The following is a 20,839-nucleotide window of genomic DNA, read 5'->3' as shown; positions in this document are numbered from 1 at the left end:
AGAGCAGAGCTTAGCAGATCAAAGCAGAGCAGAGCAGAGTAGAGCTCAGCAGATCAAAGCAGAGCAAAGCTCAGTAGATCAGAGCAGAGCAGAGTAGTGCAAGGCACTGATGGCAGAGATAGTACAGTCAGACATATGGAGCAACGGATGGAGTTTTCCCTAGTTGAGAGTGAGCGTTAAAATTGGAAACTAGGGCGAAACTCCATGTGGGTAATCTTATTTATGGCAACTGATATTTTTCCTGGATCCCTCTCATCGAGAGGTGTAGGATTGATCTAAAGATCATCCGATTCCGATAAGTATTCATGTAGTTATGAATTTATTTGCGTTATAAAACAATTCGTCAAGGTCGGCCAACAACCAAATAAACCCCACATGTTCCTAACGTTTTAGTATAAATAGAGGTGGCCTTCAAGTCATTTCAACACACTTGGGATCTCTTGCTCTTTCTACTTGTCTTTTGCGATTTATGTTTATGTTCTATCTGCAGTTTACTTTAATGCTGATGTGATTGCTAATCTAGAAAAGATATGGAGCTAATTGTGAAAATTGAAATAAATTGCTCTAAGCATAGAACATACCTAAAATCAACACGGCTTCTGTGTGACAGGTAGCTTTTCTGCTTTGCTGGCTCTCTCCGCCTCTCTGTCTTTATTCTCCGGAAAGTCCTTCTCTCGGATCCTCAATGCCCCTCTGCTGCAGAATGATCACTTAATTCGAAATCCTTAGCAAACCTGCGCTAGGAATCGAATTCTTGATCAATTTGTTCTCTCCGTGTGTGTTTCCAAATGAACCCCAAGCCTCTATTTTATACTTTTCTCGTTGAGTCTTTAATGGCCGAGATTAAGTCTTTAATCAACGGCTGAGGTTAAAACATGACTTGATCCGCATTCTAGATCATTCTCACCTATATTTTGATTAATACCCATTAATATTTTAATTTTCCTAAGTTTAGACTGAGGAACCCCATTAGAAATATTAATTATTTTAATAAAATACAATCCAGGGGGAATTTCACCAAACGGTTTCTGGGTTCTTTAGAACTCATGTGCTTTAGCCTCTCCACCAATTTTCGAGGCTAGAGAACTTCTGATGCTACCAAAAACTAACAGTGATTTGATAGAAAATGCTATTGTGTTCATAATCTCTGAGATATGATGCTGCATCTATTTGCTGCTTTGAGTCTAACCTTTGATGAAAGATTGATGTCATGATGCTGATAGCCATATGTTTATGATCTAACAGACGTGCTGTTGCATGACTCTAGTAGAGACAAGTTGCTTACATGAATGAAGATGAATGATGTAGATCCCCAGTCAGAGAGAGAATCTCTTCTTGTGATTCTTACCCTTATTATTATTTGTATTCTATGCTACTGAAGTATGATTTATGTGCATTTGACAATATGATTTGTAACATTGTCATAGATCTGAAGCTCATACAAAAATTAGGGTTTCTACTTGGAACATAGTCACAGATCTAGGAGATTTCATCCTTGGACGCACACATGCTAAGGCATAGACAACGTCCAAGCAAATAAAGTCTCTCTCATGCTAAACTGAAGGGAGAGACCAAGGGTTTGACTGTTGTTGACCATCAATTGAAGCTTTCTAAAGCTATCTAAACTTTGAATCGTGATGTCCTTGACATATTCTGCCATTGTTAACTGATTTCTGAAGTTGTCGAGTGAAATCGTTGATCACATAATGAAATATTGTGCATGAAATCAGATTGTCACCTGGAAGATGTCAGTACTACAGATGTATTGCAGTTAACAGCAAGATCTGCTAGTAGGAAAAGCTTGAATGTTTTCCATAACATGAACATGCAGACTGAACTTGTGTTTGCAGGTGACCGGGACATACATATAGATATGTCACTATGTTGGCATGATTTGGCATTACTGGTGTTTTGTCATGATGCTTGACAATAACTTTGAATTGATGATTGAAATGTGCTTTGACTATAGATCTCTCTACGATAGCATTTGGACTTGACCTGATGTCTAGTGATTTGATTTGACGATTGTTGATTTGCCTCGATGTTGATACTATGTGTGTTGATTTGGGGTAGCATCGGATGTGCTCTAGCCATGAAAATTGGTGGAGAGGCTAAAGCACATGAGATTTCCAAGACTCAGAAATGGTTTGGACATATTGTACCCGGTTTGGGAGATATTAAAATAATTAATATTGTTAATGGAGTTCCTAAGTCTAAACTTAGGAAAAATAAAATGTTAATGGGTATTAATATAAAACTGGGTTAGAGGGTTCCAAAAGTCATGGATCAAGCCAAATGTAATCTTAGCCGTTGATTAGATATTTAATCTCGGTTGTTGAAGGACCAATGAGAAAAGTATAAGAGGAGGCTTTAGGGTCAGTTGGAAGACAGACTAAAGGAGACCAGTCAGTTCAATTTCTAGAGCGGGGTTAGTTGAGAAATTTGAACTAGTGGTCTGGAGAGCAGCAAGAGGCAGTGGGTACGAGACAGAAAGTCGGGAAGAACACTAGAAGACCAGCGCAGAGGTTGGAGAGGCATACACAGAGGCAACAGACTGCGCAGTCACTGGAGGGCTTGCGTGGGTGATGTGGAGAGACCCAGTGCTGGCACAGAGAGGCAGGAGCTGACGCAGAGGGTCTGGGAGTTGTGCAGAGGCCAGTAAGCCTAACGCTGAGACTGGGAGAAGTGCTGGAGAAATTTTCTCTATTGGGTAAGCCAGTTTGGTACCGAGTTGTACTGAAGAATTGCTAAATAATAAAATCCTCCTCTGCTGCACCGGTTTTCCCACTTTGTGTTTTTCCAGGGACAATTGTCCAAAATATCTGTGTTGATGTGTTGATTCTTGTGCATGTGTTTGTTTCTATATTATGGTGTGATATCTGCAACAGAATTTATTTTAATGTTTATTAAAGGGTTTTTGTAAATAACTTATTGAGAAATAAGTAGGTAAAATAAATCAGTTGTTGCAGTGATAGAATTTTCACAATGTGGGCATGATGACATATGTGGAAATTGTCCTCCTTGTTCTTAGCACAATGGTTGAAGTCATGATAGTTGTGATTTAGCATGAAAAATGGAACCTGAATGACTCATCCTTGATGTATGCATTTTCACCTTGTGACAGGATGACTTATGTAATGCTTATGAGAATGACGTGATAAAGTTAAGATTGATATTGCATACATGATTACAACTTGTTGGCAAGATGAAGTCATTAATTGATATGAGCTTGATATGAGCTCCACCTGTCCCCTGATTGAAAGTATTAATACTATGATAATGATGACTTTGATAATGGTCGTGATTTGGCTTATAAACTCTGATGAGTTGATTTTGCTGATTGATGGTACAACATTGAGTTATGTAAGGATGATTATGTTGGCTTAGTAAGGCATTATGCTTAGAGCATTGCAATCTAGATATGTCTAGATTTGACGGATATCTGATAAAGTCAGGATGATGAGTTCCAAAGTATGGCTTTGATATTGACTATGGTTTTGGTTTTATATCTTGATGATCTACTTGTGACAGGTGATGAGCCTCTGATGATCTAAATCAGAGGGAGATGGCTTATGAAGCTCGAAATAATGTATCATGGCATGATGAATTGATTTCTGGAGTTTGGGAAAAGAAATACCATATTGCAAAGCTATTGGAAAATATTTTTGAATAATGAAAATTGCAAATCCTTGGATACTCTGATTTGAAGTTCAAGATGCTGTTGAACTTGACATGGCATTTGATGGTTGAAGCATTGATGTTTTGTTTTGAACATCCATCTGTATATGTATGATGTACATAGAACTTGAATAAATTCATGAGTGAGTTGCTTCACTCACATAGAGTTGTCACCGAGCATGCTTTGAAATATCTGCCTGAGGTGTTCTAGTTTTGAGAATGAGATATTTCTCCTATGATATGTTTCTACACAGATATATTGCCGATATTTGTGATTGTTGTTGATAAGCACATTTGGATGCTTCTTTAGTATGCGATCTGCCATGATATCTTGGTTGAGAGGTCCATAGCATGATCGAGGTTGATCATGATGTTGCTAGCATGGCCAGCTGTGAGGTAGGATGTAGAAGCTCCTTAGAGAGTTGTTTGAGAATGATTTGGATATGACATGGATACATTGTGATGATCCAATTGGTAGTAAGTCCCATATTTATAGTTGGGACCGAGATACTGTCATATATTGAGACAATGCAGCTGTTCGAAACAAGCTCAGGCTTGTGCTTGGCACCTCCTTGACAGGGAGGATGATTATGGTATCTTTTTGCGATTCAAATGATCATATATGATCTGACATGATATTGATTTGATGTTTTGTATGAACAGGGAACAACTGCTATTGAGACAAGCTGATGATGAGAGCAGCGCTAATCGAGGACATTGAGCAAACTCTTCCTACCCTGCTTGAGCTCCCAAGGTGAGGAATTGAGATGGAGGGATCCCGGGGTTGAGGGAACTCTGGACAATAAGGCGTTACCCTATTTGTTACCGAGGGTTGAAGAATGCTGCTCCCCTATCTTTATAGGGTCGGAGAATGCTGCTCCCCTACTTGGTCTTTGCAGAGTATACCCCAGTTGGCATCATACCCTCAAGCAGGCCAGCTTGATGGGAATACCGCTCCTTGTTTTGGCCAACGAGTTGAGAGTGTACTTGGGGTGTACAACCCAAGTCGATTATGATGCAGGTGTTCTACCACATGACTATTCTGGGTCATCGATGGGAAGATCAGTAGGCAATAGGATGGGTTGAGATAACCTGATATGATTCTGGGTTGAGGGTAAGCTCCTCAATGAAATTCCAGGGTCGAGGGTGTACTCCCCTGTGGTGAGTTGTCTTATTGCTCGGTATGGGTGTAAGCTTTTGCTCGTCGATGTGGTTCCAGGTTGAGATGTGCTCCTTGATGATATGCTCTCCGATGATGATTGATGATGATATTCCAGGTAGCAGCCCGCTAGAAGAGATTCCAGATAGTAGCCTGATGGATAGAGGGTGGTAGCTTGAGCTCCCCTCCGGTAACAAATTCTTCTTCTTCTAGATCTGAGAATGTTCAGCATACGAGCAGGAACAATCAAGTGATAAGAAGGAATACACAAAGGATAGATCGAGATGTACAATGATGATTTGTGATGATGATTCGAGATAGACATGACATGATTACTACATGACAGAGATGATCCGTGATGATTAGTGATGATACTCGAAGATTCCAGAATAACATATTGTTCGATGGATAGATATTGACAGGTGGAATTCTCCCTAGTTGAGAGGGAGTGTTAATTTTTGAATCTGCGGTAAAATTCCTCCTTAGACAACTAAAATGTCTGAGATGTCGATTTCTTTAGATTCATATTTTCGAGAGGACCAAAATCGACCTAAAGATCACCCAGTTTGGTTAAAGCGGAAGTTGAGTTATGAATTATTTTATTCATACATGTATTATGGAATGGGTCAACCCTAACCACATGAGTAACTGCTTGGGTCAGTCTTAACCCCAAGTGAACCCTCAGGAAAACCTATAAATAGAAGAGACCTCAAGATCATTTGGACACATCTTCTCTTCTCTTTTGTCTTGGTTCACACAAGTTCAACGGAAGGAGTTCGTTCAAGGGTCCGAAATCACAGGCGAAAGGTTCGCTTTGGGTTAGGGTCTTCTAGATCTCGGTCGTTGGCACAGAATAGGGCATTCTGGTCCCTGGACGCTGGCACACAAGCCTATGAGAGCGACCAAAGACCCATAGTCGCTGGCACAGAGGCTTATGGGAGCGACTATGGCTTCAAAGACAGATCTGGAGGTATCGGTCCCTAGTCGCTCGCACAAAGTGGTCCTGAGAGTGACCAGGACATCTCAGTCGCTCACACAACAACAGTAAGGGAGCGACTCTGGGTTTTAAACTTTTAAATGTATTGCGCCACAGTCGCATGCATAAAGATTTCCTGAGAGCAACCGTGCAGTCACAGTCGCCCGCATACAGTGACCGAGAGAGCGAACAAGAAGTTTCAGTCGCACATAGTTAGTTTTGATGAGAACGACCTGAGTTTAGATCTAGGGTTTAACATCTTGACTTCAATTGACTTCAGTGATATGGTAGATCTGGGTTTCTCTCTGCTGTTATATAGATCTGTAGATCTGTAGATCTGATTTGTTAGTATCCGCTGCAAACATATGTATTGGGCTCATTGATAGTGACAACAGTGCTCAGCAGTGTTCGACACAGTGGCAGTAGTATACAACAGTTGACATCAGTTTGTGATAGCACATTACAACCATTAGTATGAGGGTTCTGTTTCCTGGCATGATTAGATCGGTTTCATCAGTGAAACAGGAATCGTCGATTTTGCCGATTACTCGCGATTCCAACTCTGCTCGCCCATGAAACGATCCGAGTCGAATCTTTGCGAGTCAAATCGCGTTGACCGAGTTTGACTCGTGGTCAACGCGAGTTTGACTCGCGAGTATGGCGATTATTCCGATTTTTCCGATTCTGCGTTTTTTTCCCGAGTCCCGCCAGTTTTGGGTTTAGGGTTTATCGGGTTTTGGGTTTCGGATTGTCGCTTTGTAAGTTTATAACTTTATTGGTTATGTGGTAGAGCTATTTCATAGTCTAGAGTCCAGACTCCAGACACCGCAGAGTCGACACCGCCGCAGAGCCGCAGAGGCATTCCATACACCGCAGAGCCGGATTGTTGACAGACACGGTTACACCGCAGAGCCGCATTCGACGCCGCAGAGCCGGATTGTTGAGATATACCTGCGTGAGCCTTGAGGTAACCTGCGTGAACGGTGAGGTATTCCTTTTAAGTTCTCAACGCTGTAATGTGCAGTAAATAAAGCAGAGGTTTCCATTTCGAATCTTATTTCAAACCCAACATAGAATCTGTATTAATGGGCTGAAAGTTTCAGATTGCATTCTCCACTAATCGTTGAAATGTGGACGGTGGACCTGTCTCATCATGCAAACAGCCTGCAAACTCACAGAAATTTGTTATCTACAGCAGTATTTCTAGTCCTGAATACGTATTAACAGTGTGGCTGTTATTTGCCTTGAGTTCTGACCTTTCTTTTTCACCTGTTGAGCAACATGTAGAATCGTAGATTATGTAGTACTAAGGTGCAACATCCTACAGGGATCAAGCTAAGTACTTGGGTAAATGGAACTCTGATTATGAATCAAGGTGCTCAATTATGGCAATCCATTCAGATGATAATGTATCAAGAGATGGGAAAATAGGGCAGTTTACAATTGTGATAGTTATCTGAAAAGTTTAAAGAAGCACCAAATTTTTAACATTCATTTTAACATTCTGCAAATGCCAAAAACATATTGCTTGATACAATAAATTTCCATTGCCTTTGAGAAACAAATTGCACTGTTTTCCAACTCTGATATGAAGCATATCAGATCTATTTCAAATCCACGTCTAATGAGGTAGCTTACTCCCTAAGCTACGTTCTTGGGATATGCACATGGAGGACCAACATATGGAGGTTGCTTACACCTCAGGCTAAGTCAAATTCACCTGTGAAGACTTTCTGTTATTTTGCATGATCAATAAACAAGCTTGAAAATTACTTATTCCAAGCACCTTTTTCGAGATTTAATGAGAGATAAGTCAACCTTAGAGGAGGGTGCTACTGTTACTGCTGTTGGTGTGATGGAGAGCATAGTTTTTGGATCTCTTTCGCATGAGATAGGGTGTTGAGTATGTTTGCTTGGTAAGGAGACGCACTTCTTAAGGAATTTTCAAGCAGTTAATGTGCCATTTTTTGGTCTGCTTCGCATGTCATCTGTGCCGCTGTTATGACTGTTCTCAACCAGCAAAAGGCAGTACTGCACTTTGGCCTTTCAGCATGACATGGCACTTTCTTGGTGTGCTTTTGTGCCAATTTTTAGAGCTATGTTGTGCTCCATTGAATAAAACCAGGGTTCTGCATGTTTTCTAAATATATAATTATAATATATATGCATCAAAAATCATATAATTGGACCGTGAATCTTAAATCATTTCCCTTGCTGTATGAAAGTCCGCACAAAATCTATCCCATTGCTTATTTGCAGAGGCATTTTGAGCTACATGTTCACTGCCAAAAAAATTCTTATTTAAGGGCATATGTGATACAAGAATCTGCTGTACTACACTCTAAAATTTGAGGCAACCAAGTATCATGAACTATCAAGTATCACATACAATAGATTGTGCAAAGATGCCAAGCATTCACTCCAGGGACTTTTATCACCAACTTCCTTTAGCTTTCCTTGCCAGCAGAGAGCATTTATTACACAGATTATATGTCTCATCCTACAAAACCTGCATCATATCAGGTTTGCTTTTCTCACTATAATTACAATCAATAATTACATCAATCAAAAGTTAAAACTCTCCAAAAAATCAACCAAACTCTGGTTTTATAATTTATTGTATCAAGCAATATGTAACCTGCATTTCATGTATCAAGCAATATGTTTTTCTGGTTTTATTGAAAGGCAACATTTCTATATGTTTATTGACATCTGTCTTCATTTAATTTTTTAGATTTCTAGCATATTTTAAATTTTTGGATCATTTTTAAATTTGATTTTTTGTTGTCTTTCACAGGAGCCACAAATTAAATAGAAGCCACGACTCCAAATCTTAATAGAAGCCACGACTCCAAATCTTAATAGAAGCCACACATTAAACACAAGTTCAAAGCAACAACAATGCCAAGAGAGAAGTTCTTTGCTTGGGCTTATTGTGACAAGATTCCCGGAGACCCCAGGCTCCTTTGTAAATTTTGCAAAACGAAATGTAGTGGAGGCATTTATAGATTCAAGTTCCACCTTGCACAAATACCTGGCCATGATATAGGTCTTTGCAGCAAGGTTGACGATAATGTCAAACACCAAGCAACCTTGGCCCTTGATATGTTAGATCAGCATAATGCCAAGAAAGCAAAGCAAAATACTGAAATAGGAACTCTTGGAGTTGATAGTTTTTCTACCACTAGCCCCATGTCACCTCACTCTGTTGAATCCTCAATGCCGTTCCCAAGTTTTCCACACATGCCTCAAAGGCCAAGTCAAACTCAAAGCCATACGAGTCCTTCGACTCCTTCCTTCAACACTGGAGGTGGAAACATAAACACCTTTTTTGCTCCCCGCACAAAACCCGGTTCCCAACCTACCTTGGATGCCACTGATTGGAAAAAAATATCCATAGTCAGGCAAGGAAGGCCATTGCTAACTTTTGGTACTATTCTGACATACCTTTCCATTGTGCCAAAAGTCCTTATTGGCAAGCTATGATTGATGCAATTGCTATTGCAGGTCCAAGGTTCAAAGCCCCTACATCAGAGAGCCTTAGGACAGATATGTTGTTAGAGAGTGTTGAAGATGTCATGCTTGTGCTAGCTGAGTTTCGTTCATCATGGGTAGAAACAGGGTGCACCATCATGAGTGATGGATGGACAGATCAGAGTAATAGAACTTTAATAAATTTCCTTGTATCTTGTCCCGCAGGCACAATGTTTCTCAAATGAGTGGATGCTTTAGGCAAGGTTAAGACTGCCCAACTTATCTGTAAAATGATGGAGGAAGTCGTTCAAGAAGTGGGAGAAGAACATGTTGTACAAATTGTCACCGATAATGCAGCTAATTATATGGCTATTGGTAGACTTTTTGAGATTAGGAACCCCACTAGTTTTTGGACCTCTTGTGCTGCCCATTGCATAGATTTAATGCTTGAGGACATTGGTAAGCTTCATTGGATACATGAGGTTGTGGAGAAGGCAAAATCCATAACCAAATACCTATACAACCACACTATTGTCCTAAATGCTATGAGAAAATACACTGAAGGTAAAGAAATTGTTCGACCTGCAGTGACTAGATTTGCAACAAATTTCATATCTTTGCAATCTGTGGTTGAGCAAAAGATAAATCTGAAGAGGATGTTCTTGGGACTTGTGTTATGAAACCAGCTCAAGGAAAGATAGAAAAGATAGATCAATGCCTTAGAATTCAGCCTCTTCGAGGGGGCAACCTCCTTTACATTACATAAATGAACAATTCTTGGATGATACAAATGAAAAGACCTCCTTTCTATATATAGGAGTCTAAGGGGTCATAACATAATCAGAGCCGACATAACAATAATAATGTAAGGGCACAATAATAACAATAGTGGGCTTCTATGGGGCACAATAGTAACAATATGGGCACTACATGGGTACAACAATATAATAAGTGGGTTATACTAATAACAATAAGGGGTTACACTAGTAGTATAGGGGCCTAACATGCCCCTCTCCTTCAAAAAGCGTTGTCCTCAACGCTTGAGTAGTTCTTGATGCTTCTGTATAAAACTCTTGTCCTCCCATGTGGAATCTTCAGCGGGTAAGTTCTTCCACTTGATGAGATACTCTGAAATTGATCGATTTTGTAGTTGTCGGGTTCTTGTTTCTGTGATTGCTCCAGGTTCCAATATGATTTTTCCTTCCTCTTCAATTTCTGGCAATATTGTTTGAATTGGGATCTTTTGCAACTTTTGAATAAGTGGCTATACTTCTTCGTCCTTCTTCCATTCATCCCTTGCTTCGTTTAGTCAATCTGGTTGGATAATATAAATAGCACAAAACAATGCTTCCACATCCTCATCCTTGAAGAGTCTTCCCATTCGGTAAGGTTGCCATTTTTTAAGTGCATGTAGTATTGCCAACATTTCCTTCTCATAAATAACTTGCTTGAGATGTAGCAGTAAAAATACCCAATCACCTACATCAAAACATTTTTCACTACAATGTTTATCTACCTGTTGTTTCGTTTGCTTTTGCACCGAAGTGGCGTTATCCTTTAAAAGTTGGAGAACTTGTTGTTGATGCTCGATGTGATCTTTCACTACTTGAACCTTTTTCTTCTTGATATGTCCTTCTATCTCTAGAGTTTGAGGAGTGGTAATTTCTTCCAATCCTTTACAAGATATGGTCGGATTCATTTCTTGACGCTCGATGTGATCTTTCACTTCTTGAACATTTTTCTTTTTGATATGTCCTTCTATCTTGATAGTTTGAGGAGTGGTAATTCCGACCAGTGAATTACAAGATATGGTTGGATTCATTTCTTCTTTCTTAATGTGATCTTTCACTTCTTGCACCTTTTGCTTCTTGATATGTCCTTCTATCTTGAGAGTTTGAGGAGTGGTCATTCTTGCCAATAGTTTACAAGATATGTTCTGATTCATTTCTTCTTTCTCTGGGGTCGGGTCCTGGCATATATCCTCTTCTTTTGATGTTTCTTGATCCTTTTCTTCCTCCTCTTCATACTCTATGTAAAATAATTTCTTCTCAGCACACTTATGACCTTTAGTGCATTTGCTATCACAATTGTAACAAAGCCCTTTTTCTCTTTTTTCTTCCAATTGTTGTGGTGTAACCCTTGTAGGTTGTGGAAGGCTAGGAGAAACAACACATCCATCTTTATAGTTGTGAGGGGTAGACTTCCTTGTTGCCATAATTTTACTTTCAAATATGTCACAAAGCCTTTTTACTCTTTCCAATTGTGTGGTGTTGCTCTAAAGAAGGTGTTGCTCTTTGTATCCTCATAATGTGCTATCATTTCCTCTGTGAGAATTGACCACGTAACAAGTTGTTTACGAGAACAAAGCCCTTTATACCATAAAAATTGATCCGGTTCTAAATATGAAGATGCAATACATACCTTTTGTAACAGTTGTACACCATGTAGATCAAAATATTGCTCCATCTGAAGTATCCAATTTACCGGATCCTTGCCATCAAACTTCCTCATCTTGTTTTTTCTTGATTTTAGGACCTCGATCTTGAAACGACTGTAACTCTGTACTTTTGGATATTTAAGTTCTGAAATTGCTATCTGTAGTAGCCCTCTGTGTCCTCTTTCCAATGCCACCAGTCTGATCCAAATTGGATTCTCTAAGAAAGAGTTATGCACAATCTCCCAAGATGACCTGATTATAGACCTTTCCAGAAGGGTGAAATTGTACGAAGTGCCACGTGTCACTGTTTCAACATTTGGATATGAAAATCTCATACAAGAAACTACAGTCCGTCCTCTTTCTGCACCTTCTTACGAAATTTCAATCTGATCCCCAGAGAGAAAGTTATGACGATTTTCCCCAGGTCACCTATTTTGAATGTAATTCAAGAGTCTGCAAAAAGACCAACTTCCTCAGATCATATCTCCGCAAATATCTCGCGAAAAGCTCTGAAATTCAGACCCAAGGTTCAGCGAGATTTCTTCTCAAACGGGTTTCTTTTACGACTTTTGAAACGTCACAGAAAAAAAGTTATAGCGAAAATGCCACGATGACCTGTTTGGAGCAGCGAAACCCTAGAATCCAAAGCTCTGATACCAAATGTTATGAAACCAGCTCAAGAAAAGATAGAAAATATAGATCAATGCCTTAGAATTCAGCCTCTTCGAGGGGGGCAACCTCCTTTACATTACATAAATGAACAATTCTTGGATGATACAAATGAAAAGACCTCCTTTCTATATATAGGAGTCTAAGGGGTCATAACATAATCAGAGCCGACATAACAATAATAATGTAAGGGCACAATAATAACAATAGTGGGCTTCTATGGGGCACAATAGTAACAATATGGGCACTACATGGGTACAACAATATAATAAGTGGGTTATACTAATAACAATAAGGGGTTACACTAGTAGTATAGGGGCCTAACAACCTGAGTGGATGGGATGTAAACATTCCAAGACCCTTGAAGGCATCGAAATTGCTGCACTTGTGTTTAATGATGGTTTCTGGTAAGATGTCGAAGAGACTATTGCTGTGACGGAGTCCCTTGTTAGAGTTCTCAGGTACTTCAAGTCTTTTAACTTTTTCATTTTTAAAATTTCATTTCAAGCTTCTTTTTATTTACAATGTTTCATATTTCTTTAAATTTGAATGCTTGAACTTTCAGGATGGTTGATGGTGACAAACCCGCTACGGGTTACATTTATGAGGCGATGGATCTTGCAAAGGAGGCCATCAAAAGATGATATGGGGATGATGAGACAAAGTATATGCCTCTTTGGGACATTATAGATGCACGTTGGGATAGGCAATTGCATTCCCCCTTACACGCTGCTGGGTACTTCTTAAACCCACAATATTTTTATGATAAGAGCAAATTTAATGAGGATGGGGAGGTTGGAAAAGGACTTATGACATGCATGGAAAGGTGCTTCCCTCATCCAGAACATCAAAGTCGTGTCTTCTCCCAACTACAAGATTATAGGGCACTGTTGACCAGTACGTGTCAACTACCCATAGCAGTACACCACCTTTTCTTCGCAAAAAGGGATAGCGCTTAATCGACTTGTTCGTGCCATTCGACAGTCATCGTCGACTCGATCATACTATGTTGTAAACCCAGTCTGCATGTGTGGATTGTAAATAATCTTAGCAGATATGAGTCATGTATGTAAATTGCCTAGGTGGACCTAATTTTCTAGTGATAATCTATGTTTTGGAAGGTTTTTCGTCTCACCGATCCATGATCGGCAGAGTTTTCCTTCAGCCTAACCCCAAAGCCGGAATGGATTTTGTCATTAGAATCTTAGGAGAATCCTAGTGTGTTAATTTGCTAGATTATAGTTGTGTCGCAGAATTGGGTGGTTTATGATTGTCTATGTCAGATGGGTTTTCCCCCTTGAGATGTAAAGTTGTAAAAGTCATGATGTAAAGTGTCTTGAGGGTTAGGAAATGTTTTATTCCCCTCATAAGTCCTAAGTCCTAGGTCCTAGGTGATTTTTCCAAAGGCTAAGTTCGAGGATCCATTTAAAAATTAATTAAAAAATAATAATAATAATAATAATAAAATAACTGAAAAAAAAATTAAAAAAAAATAACAAAATAAAGAAAAAACCTAAAAATAATAAAATAATAATATTTTTGGGTAAATAAATGCAGAATTTCAATTTTTAATGCATTAAAAAATTTGACGGATGAGATTAAGAGATGTCTTGATCCTCATTGACGGTCGAGATCATTTTGACGTGGATCACTCGAACTAGCCGTTGAGAATTTTTCCTTTAAATAGGGTGCTAGGGGTCATTTGACACCAGATTTGATCTGAGAGTCTGGTGCTAAAGAAAGCTCTCTTGTAGTCATTTTTGTGCAATAAAGAAAGACTTTGGGGTTAAAAATCTTGCTGGTGTTACTCTTCTGGAAATGCTGTAAGATTGTTTTATTTTTTCTGCATAATTTTATTTTCAGCCATTGATGATAGCTTAAAGAAGATTGATCTAGGCACAGGTATCTTGTCTGATCTTTGGGGTTTGAATGATAGTTTAGATTCTGAAATATAGTGGCAGGTATCTCCATTTGATCGGGGTTTCACTATTGTTTTCTCCTTCTATGTTGATGGTTGATTTTAAGCTGTGCAGGAAATCCTTTTTTTTTCAGATTACCGGGCGTTAGGGGAAGTTCTCGGCTGAACCAGCCAACTCCTGGATTGTGTTTTCTGAAAGAGCCCAACCATTTCTTGATTCCGGGCTTATCATTTGAAATCATTTGAAATTTTTTATTAATGCATGCAGGGTTTTCTGAAGCACCTCACATTAAGTTTGAAATTCTGAAAATATAACTGTGGATTATTGACAAATCTGGCTGCTAAAGAGCCTTAGATCTGTAAATATTGTAAATTCATAGCTGGTTTGTAGGGTTTTATTTTTAATCCTTGCATATATTTTCTGGGTTTTTTGTTTTCCATTTGCAGGTTGCAGGTCTGGGAAGAAATCTAGTTTTTGCAGGGTCGCTGTCCAAGGGTCTCAATTTCAATTGTTTTCAGATCTGGAAGAAATTTTACACCGGTTTCATTGATATTAGCTTCTGGGGTTTGGAATATTTTTTCCGAGGACTGCAAATCGTTTTTTTTTTCCCAGGCTATCCTTCACTGCCATAGCTGTAAGAAATAAATCGTTCACTTTGTCTCTCCACGCAGTTCTCACTGTCAGATCATACAGCTGCTCTTGTTTTGCTGTCAGCATCCAACAAATCTTTATCTGCCATCCGCAATATTCTCCTTCAACCTACGCAAGCTTCACCATCAACGTTTTGCTTGTCCATTGCTCCAGGCACTCCATTCTGCACATGTCCTTCAACCCTCACGCAGTAAATTCATTCCTCCTCCACGCAAATGATCTGAATTTCCTTCCTACGCAGCTGAACTCTCAGAATCCATTATGGCTTCAGTTCCTCATCCCTCATTGCTTTACTCTTTCCCGCAACCGCCTCTACGCTGCGTGCACCTCTCCTGATCCTCACGCATTCCTTTCCGCCATCAAACTCTATCATCTCCTTTGCGGCTGTTCAGACCTGCAAAACACAAAAAAAAAAAAAAAACGACAAACACATAATCGATTTTGTTTTACGCATGAGGATAAGGGTTGTTTTTTTGTTTATATTACATGCTTTGCTTTAGTTTAGTTTTAGTTAGTGTTATATTTGTTTTAGATTTAACATGCGTTTGATTTTATTCTGTGTATATTCATGCATTAGGCTCAATAATTTCTATTTAGTTTAGTGTTTTGATTTAATTAAAATCATAAATTTTTAAGTTTCTTTTTTTATTTAGCGTAGGTTTGTAATTTAGTTTTATTTTTATATGTGTGTACGTTGATTTAGTTTAGGTTAGAGTTAGATTAGAGTTGGACTTTAAAAAAAAAAAGTTAAAAAGTTCATTTTTTTAAAATTAGATTTAAATCATAAAAATTCATAAAAAGCTCTTTTTGTTTTTTTTTGTTTTTAGTTTAGGTTTTGATTAGATTTTTTAGATTTATCTTAAGCTTAGAATTCTGTTTAAAAAAAAAAAAAAAAATCATAAAAAGTTAAAAGTTTTCTTGTTATCTTTAGATTTTAATTTAGATTTGATTTTATTTTATTTTTATAGTTCAAATTAGATTAGATTAGATTTTATTTTTCATTTTTTTTTTTTAAGTTTAGTTTTGTTTCATTTTGATTTTAAAGTTTTAAAAAATCATAGAAAATATATATATATATATATATATATATATATATATATATATAAATTAAAATCTATAAAAATTATAAAGCTTTTATAAAATCATACAAAAGGGTTCTAGATTTTAATTCTATAGTTTAGTTTTAAGTTTTATTTTTATTAAGATTTTTGTTTGTTTTAAACTTAAAATTTTATAAAAGTATAAAAATTACAAAAAAAAAATAAAAAAAAAAATCAAAAAGTTCTAGTCCTTAGTCTTTACTTTTGATTTTATTTAGCTTAGAATTTAGTGTTTTAGATTAGATTTTAATTGTTTCAAAGTTTGTTTACTTTAGATTTTAGTTTAGATTTAAATTTTGGTTTTAGTTTTGACATTTAGAATTTAAATAAAAAGAATTTAGTTTTATTTTATAAATTAAAAAGTCATAAAAAATTTATAAAACTTCAAAAAATCATGAAGAATTTGTTTTCTTATAGTTTAGATTCTGATTTAATATCATTTAGATTTTTTCTGACTTAAAAGTTTCATTTAGTTTTAAATTTTGTTTTATCTGAAAAATATAAAAATATTTTGGGAAATTTTTTGCCAATTTCAGTCTTGGCTCAGGAATTTTTTGGGTTTCATCTTTTATGCTGAGGCTAAAATTTTGATGTGGGAATTAATGTTTAACATGATTCAATGTTCATCTGAAGATTAACTGCATGAATGTGATCTCTGGTTAATATTTTACGTGATCTTTCGAAATTTCAGTTGCTGGAGTATCATTTAAGCATTTTCTCGCATTTGATAAAAATTAATTTGATGATAAATGGTTACTCTACATGGTTTATATTTCTGCAGCATCTGATAATCAATTGTTTAAACATTAAATCCATAAGGCACTGGTCTATTAATTTAATAAAATCAATTTAGTGCTGGTTTCCCTTCGTGTCTCCCAGCCCAACTGGTTCACAGTTGGTCATCCTTTTTCTATAGGGTCTACCCCCCTTAGCCGCGGGAGACAGGCTTAAACGGAGAGATCGGGGATCAGAGTGACAGCCCCCGGTCTGAGCGTTGTCGTGACAATTCGTGCGACAACAGGGCACCATCTAAATTGTTTGCCTATACCAGTGCTATAAGACAAAGGTCTAAGATATTTCCAAGTACCCAGCTTGAAGGCTTCATCAATTCATTAAATTTGTTTAAACTTTATTTTGTTGTTAAATGTTTTATTAAATTTTCTTTTCTTTTTAAGTTTTTACTATTTAGTACTTCTACTCACAAACCCTTACCACTTGCTAGGTCTTTGGTGGCAAAACTTTGGTAGTGATACGCCAGATTTGAAGAGATTTGCCATTCGAATCTTAAACCAAGCATGCAGTGCTTCAGGTTGTGAACGCAACTGGAGCATGTTTGAGAAAATACATTCTAAGAAGCGCAACCGACTGACACAAAAACGCTTGAATGACCTTGTATTTGTCCATTACAATCTACGACTTCGTAACAAACAAATACTAGGTGAGACTCGAGAGCTTGAATTTGAAGGTTTCATAATCTAGTTCGTACTTTAAAGTTCAAACTTCAAACTTCAGAGTGAAACTTTAATTCACATTTCAATGTCTCATGATAATGACAGGTATGGATCATTCACCAATCGACCTTGAAGAGATAGATTTGCAAGCTACAAATGCGGCAGACTGGGTTCAACTAGATGAGCCTCCTCTTTTAAGCCTTCATGACTTGGAGAACATTGAGAGTCAAGCAAGCGAAGGAGTGGAAGGAATCGCTTCTAGTTCTCACTCTTAAGAGTCTTAGACTCTTAGTTGCTGATTTTTTTCTGATTAGTATGCAGTTTTTTGTAAACGTTTAGAAGCATATGCTTCTAAGGACTCAAGACTCGGTGCTTTGGATCATGTTTGGACTCATAACATATATGAAATACTTATTCATTCATGATATTTTGGACATCTATTGATAATTTGATATTATGCATTGTTTGGACATGCCTTTACCCAATATTAATGAAAATTGGTTTTTTTAATTCAATGTATGTGTATATTTTTATTTAATGAATTCAACGATTTTTTGCCGATTTTTTCCCGATCCAATTAAAACTCTTCGCTCTTTTGCCTCGTCGATTTGTTGCCGATTCCGAGTCTGGTAACATTGGGTTTCATAGATATCATTTTTGTTTTGCTGCATATATAAAGTTATGGATCATTGTACTCTCTTTTGCTGCATCATTTGATGATGATCTAAGAAGAAGAAGATTTGCAAGGGTTTTCCCCATAGTGGGTTTTGCCCTGGTCTTGGACCAATCCCAGTGTTTGTATGTGTGTGCATGCTTTTCTTCTATTGTTCCTTTTATATTCTGCTGCATTGATGATGATGGTGATGTTGTTTCTTTCTATATAATTGCATATGATGATGTATAATGGTGTAGAATATGGGGTGAACTTAATGTATTAATGATGAAATGCAACTATCATAGCAAAGAACAATGTCGCCCTAAGAAAATTTAAGACTGGGGACATTTGTCCAAAAACAACAGTGTTTATGTGTGTGTTTATTTCTCTCCAGTGCAGTATTTAGTTTCCGCAGTATTTTATTTTGTGTAGGCTGCAGTGTATGTATTTCAATATTTGTCGTAGAAAACTGCAAGTAATTTGTTCAAGTAATTTAACAAATAGGAGACATATCATTAGTTTTCTGCAACAGGAATCAAGTCACCGACTTTTCACACAAATGCCGGAAGATATGATGAGAGAACCAACTCATCAGGGGTTTTTAATTTTTTAGGTACGATAGCTATCAGGTTATTAAATCTTTGATTGAATTCTCTAATAGCCTCAGGTTCACCTTTCTTGACCAAGAAGAAATCTTTTTGTATAGATCCAGAATATCTCTTTCTTCAATCCATCTAAATGAGAAGGCATTTGCAAGGTCACTTATGAATTTATGTATTTATTAGGAAGGGACAAGAACCATTCCTTGGCATAATCGTTCAGGGATAAAGCAGAGAGAGTCATGATCGCATATTCTTTGGTTTCTCTATTGAGATGAGAAGAGCAACCTATTTCAATCTCTTTTAAATGTTTCTTTGGATCATCAAAGTCGTTTCGATGGAAAAATGGTGAATATTTGTGGTTTTTGGACCGGGGGTGAGGATAGCCTAGGATTCCTTCTAAGTTAAGAGGAGACATGGTATAATGAATCCAAGGTTTTACTTTTACCTCCATGCTTAACGTATCTAAAATAGGGATCTCAAGGGAGTCACTTGTCCTCCTTTGATATGTGAGGATCATTTCAGGGTCTTCTTGCCTCATGATAATGGAGTCACCAGGTGAGAACTTATGTCCTCATTCTATCTGGTTTCTCACTGAAAGTTAATGAAGCTTAATCTTCAGATAAGGAGGAGGTAGACTCGAATCCTCCCCGGCAACAGTGCCATAAACGTTGCCTCAAAATCTTGGTATATAAACTTTTTAGCCAACTAAAACACCACCTATAAACTTGATTTATAATTATTGTATGATCTCAAATGACAAGGTGTTAAATTATTACATTTGATATTGCAAGTTAGATGATTTACTTCGATCTTATTCTTCATATTTGTGTAAATCTTTACAGGAAACTATTGTTCAAGCTCAAATTTTAACATTTAATTAACTTGTCTGCTTTTCATGCATAGTAGGTTGGTTTGATGCTGGCAAATATGGGTCGTGCTGCTCCTGATGTTTTTTCGCAGGTACGTTCCTGTGCTTTAGATAATCAATGTGTTTATTTTTGGTCAATCAAGAGGATGATGTTTCATTAACAGTAGAAAATAGTGTAAAAAATGGGGTAGTCTGTTGCTTCCCCTCCTCACTGTTTAGACATGGCAATTCATAAATTCTGGTTTCTACTTTTGTCATAATTGTTGCAATGTATATGTATTATGTTCTAATTCATGTATTTTGAGAGCTCTCATATAAATGTATGAAATCCTACTGTTTAACTATACAGTTATATCACTATCAGCTATGTCCAAAATTTGATGCTTGACAGTATAGAGCCAAAAGTCTTGAAGCATCATGAGCTTTCCAACAGAAATATCATGGCTAGTAGCTATGGTATGCAGAGAGGATTGTTTGCAATACAATGGCCTTCATAATTTGAAGTACAAGATGCTAATGAAGATTCATTTTCTGAAGAAACAATGGGGAGATTACTTTTGCTACTCTGTCTTCACTTCGAGCTTCAACAGTGTCACCAATTGTTGTTTGAACGCCTTGATCTACTGCTATTGAGCCTTGGTCATCAATCCTCCTTCTGAGGGAGTGTGTTTCTTCTAGAAGACTGTTGGAATTGGCAAACACGGAATTAATCTTCCTGAGCTTTGCTCCATGAACTTCAGGGCAGGAGATAGATATTATGGGCCTGCATTAAAAAAGGGGACTTGATACCTTGTTGGAGAGGAGCATTATTTGGCATGTCGTGGGATCATTGAACAGAGAATTCGAGCTCTGAATATTTCATCATTCTTCCAGACCATTGCTGAGCCCCAGTGAGAAAAGCAAACAATCAAAGGGACATTGCTGGGCAGAGCGAAGGAGGACGAACCAGGACCATCAAAAGAGCATGGGAGGGACGAGTTGGTCCCATACAAAAACACACCCTCACATCTATTGAGAAATATAGCTTGAGCAAGAGATTCTTGCACAGGGTAGGTGTGAACTTGCGAGTAGTAGTTCAAGACAACTTCTCGTGACCACTTAGCAAAAGTGGGAAATAATAGTGTTGCTGCACAAACTAGCAGGGCTTGTAAAGACGAAAAAGCTAGAGGGCACAACAACACTTGGGATAGAGGCCCACTG

General features: G+C 37.6%; 1 protein-coding gene and 1 long non-coding RNA gene across 3 annotated transcripts in view; both read left to right on the top strand.

The window, feature by feature from the left end:
- Positions 1–20,839, top strand: part of LOC149138326 (DNAJ heat shock N-terminal domain-containing protein) — a 271,925-nt gene that overhangs the window by 129,736 nt on the left and 121,350 nt on the right. For both annotated transcript variants that reach the window (XM_089448165.1, XM_089448164.1), the window contains exon 6: positions 19,678–19,731. In XM_089448165.1, coding sequence (XP_089304291.1) covers positions 19,678–19,731 — 54 coding nt within the window. The remainder of the gene's footprint in view (positions 1–19,677; positions 19,732–20,839) is intronic.
- LOC149138327 (uncharacterized) lies at positions 17,284–17,940 on the top strand. The gene is made up of 2 exons (XR_016264300.1): positions 17,284–17,501; positions 17,620–17,940. It is a non-coding gene; the product is annotated as an uncharacterized LOC149138327 (long non-coding RNA).

The sequence above is a fragment of the Pinus tabuliformis genome, chromosome X (genome assembly GCF_031772625.1).
Source record: "Pinus tabuliformis cultivar Carrire ecotype Pingquan chromosome X, CPIR1, whole genome shotgun sequence".
NCBI lineage: Eukaryota > Viridiplantae > Streptophyta > Pinopsida > Pinales > Pinaceae > Pinus > Pinus tabuliformis.
This window is presented reverse-complemented; position numbering and strand designations above follow the sequence as displayed.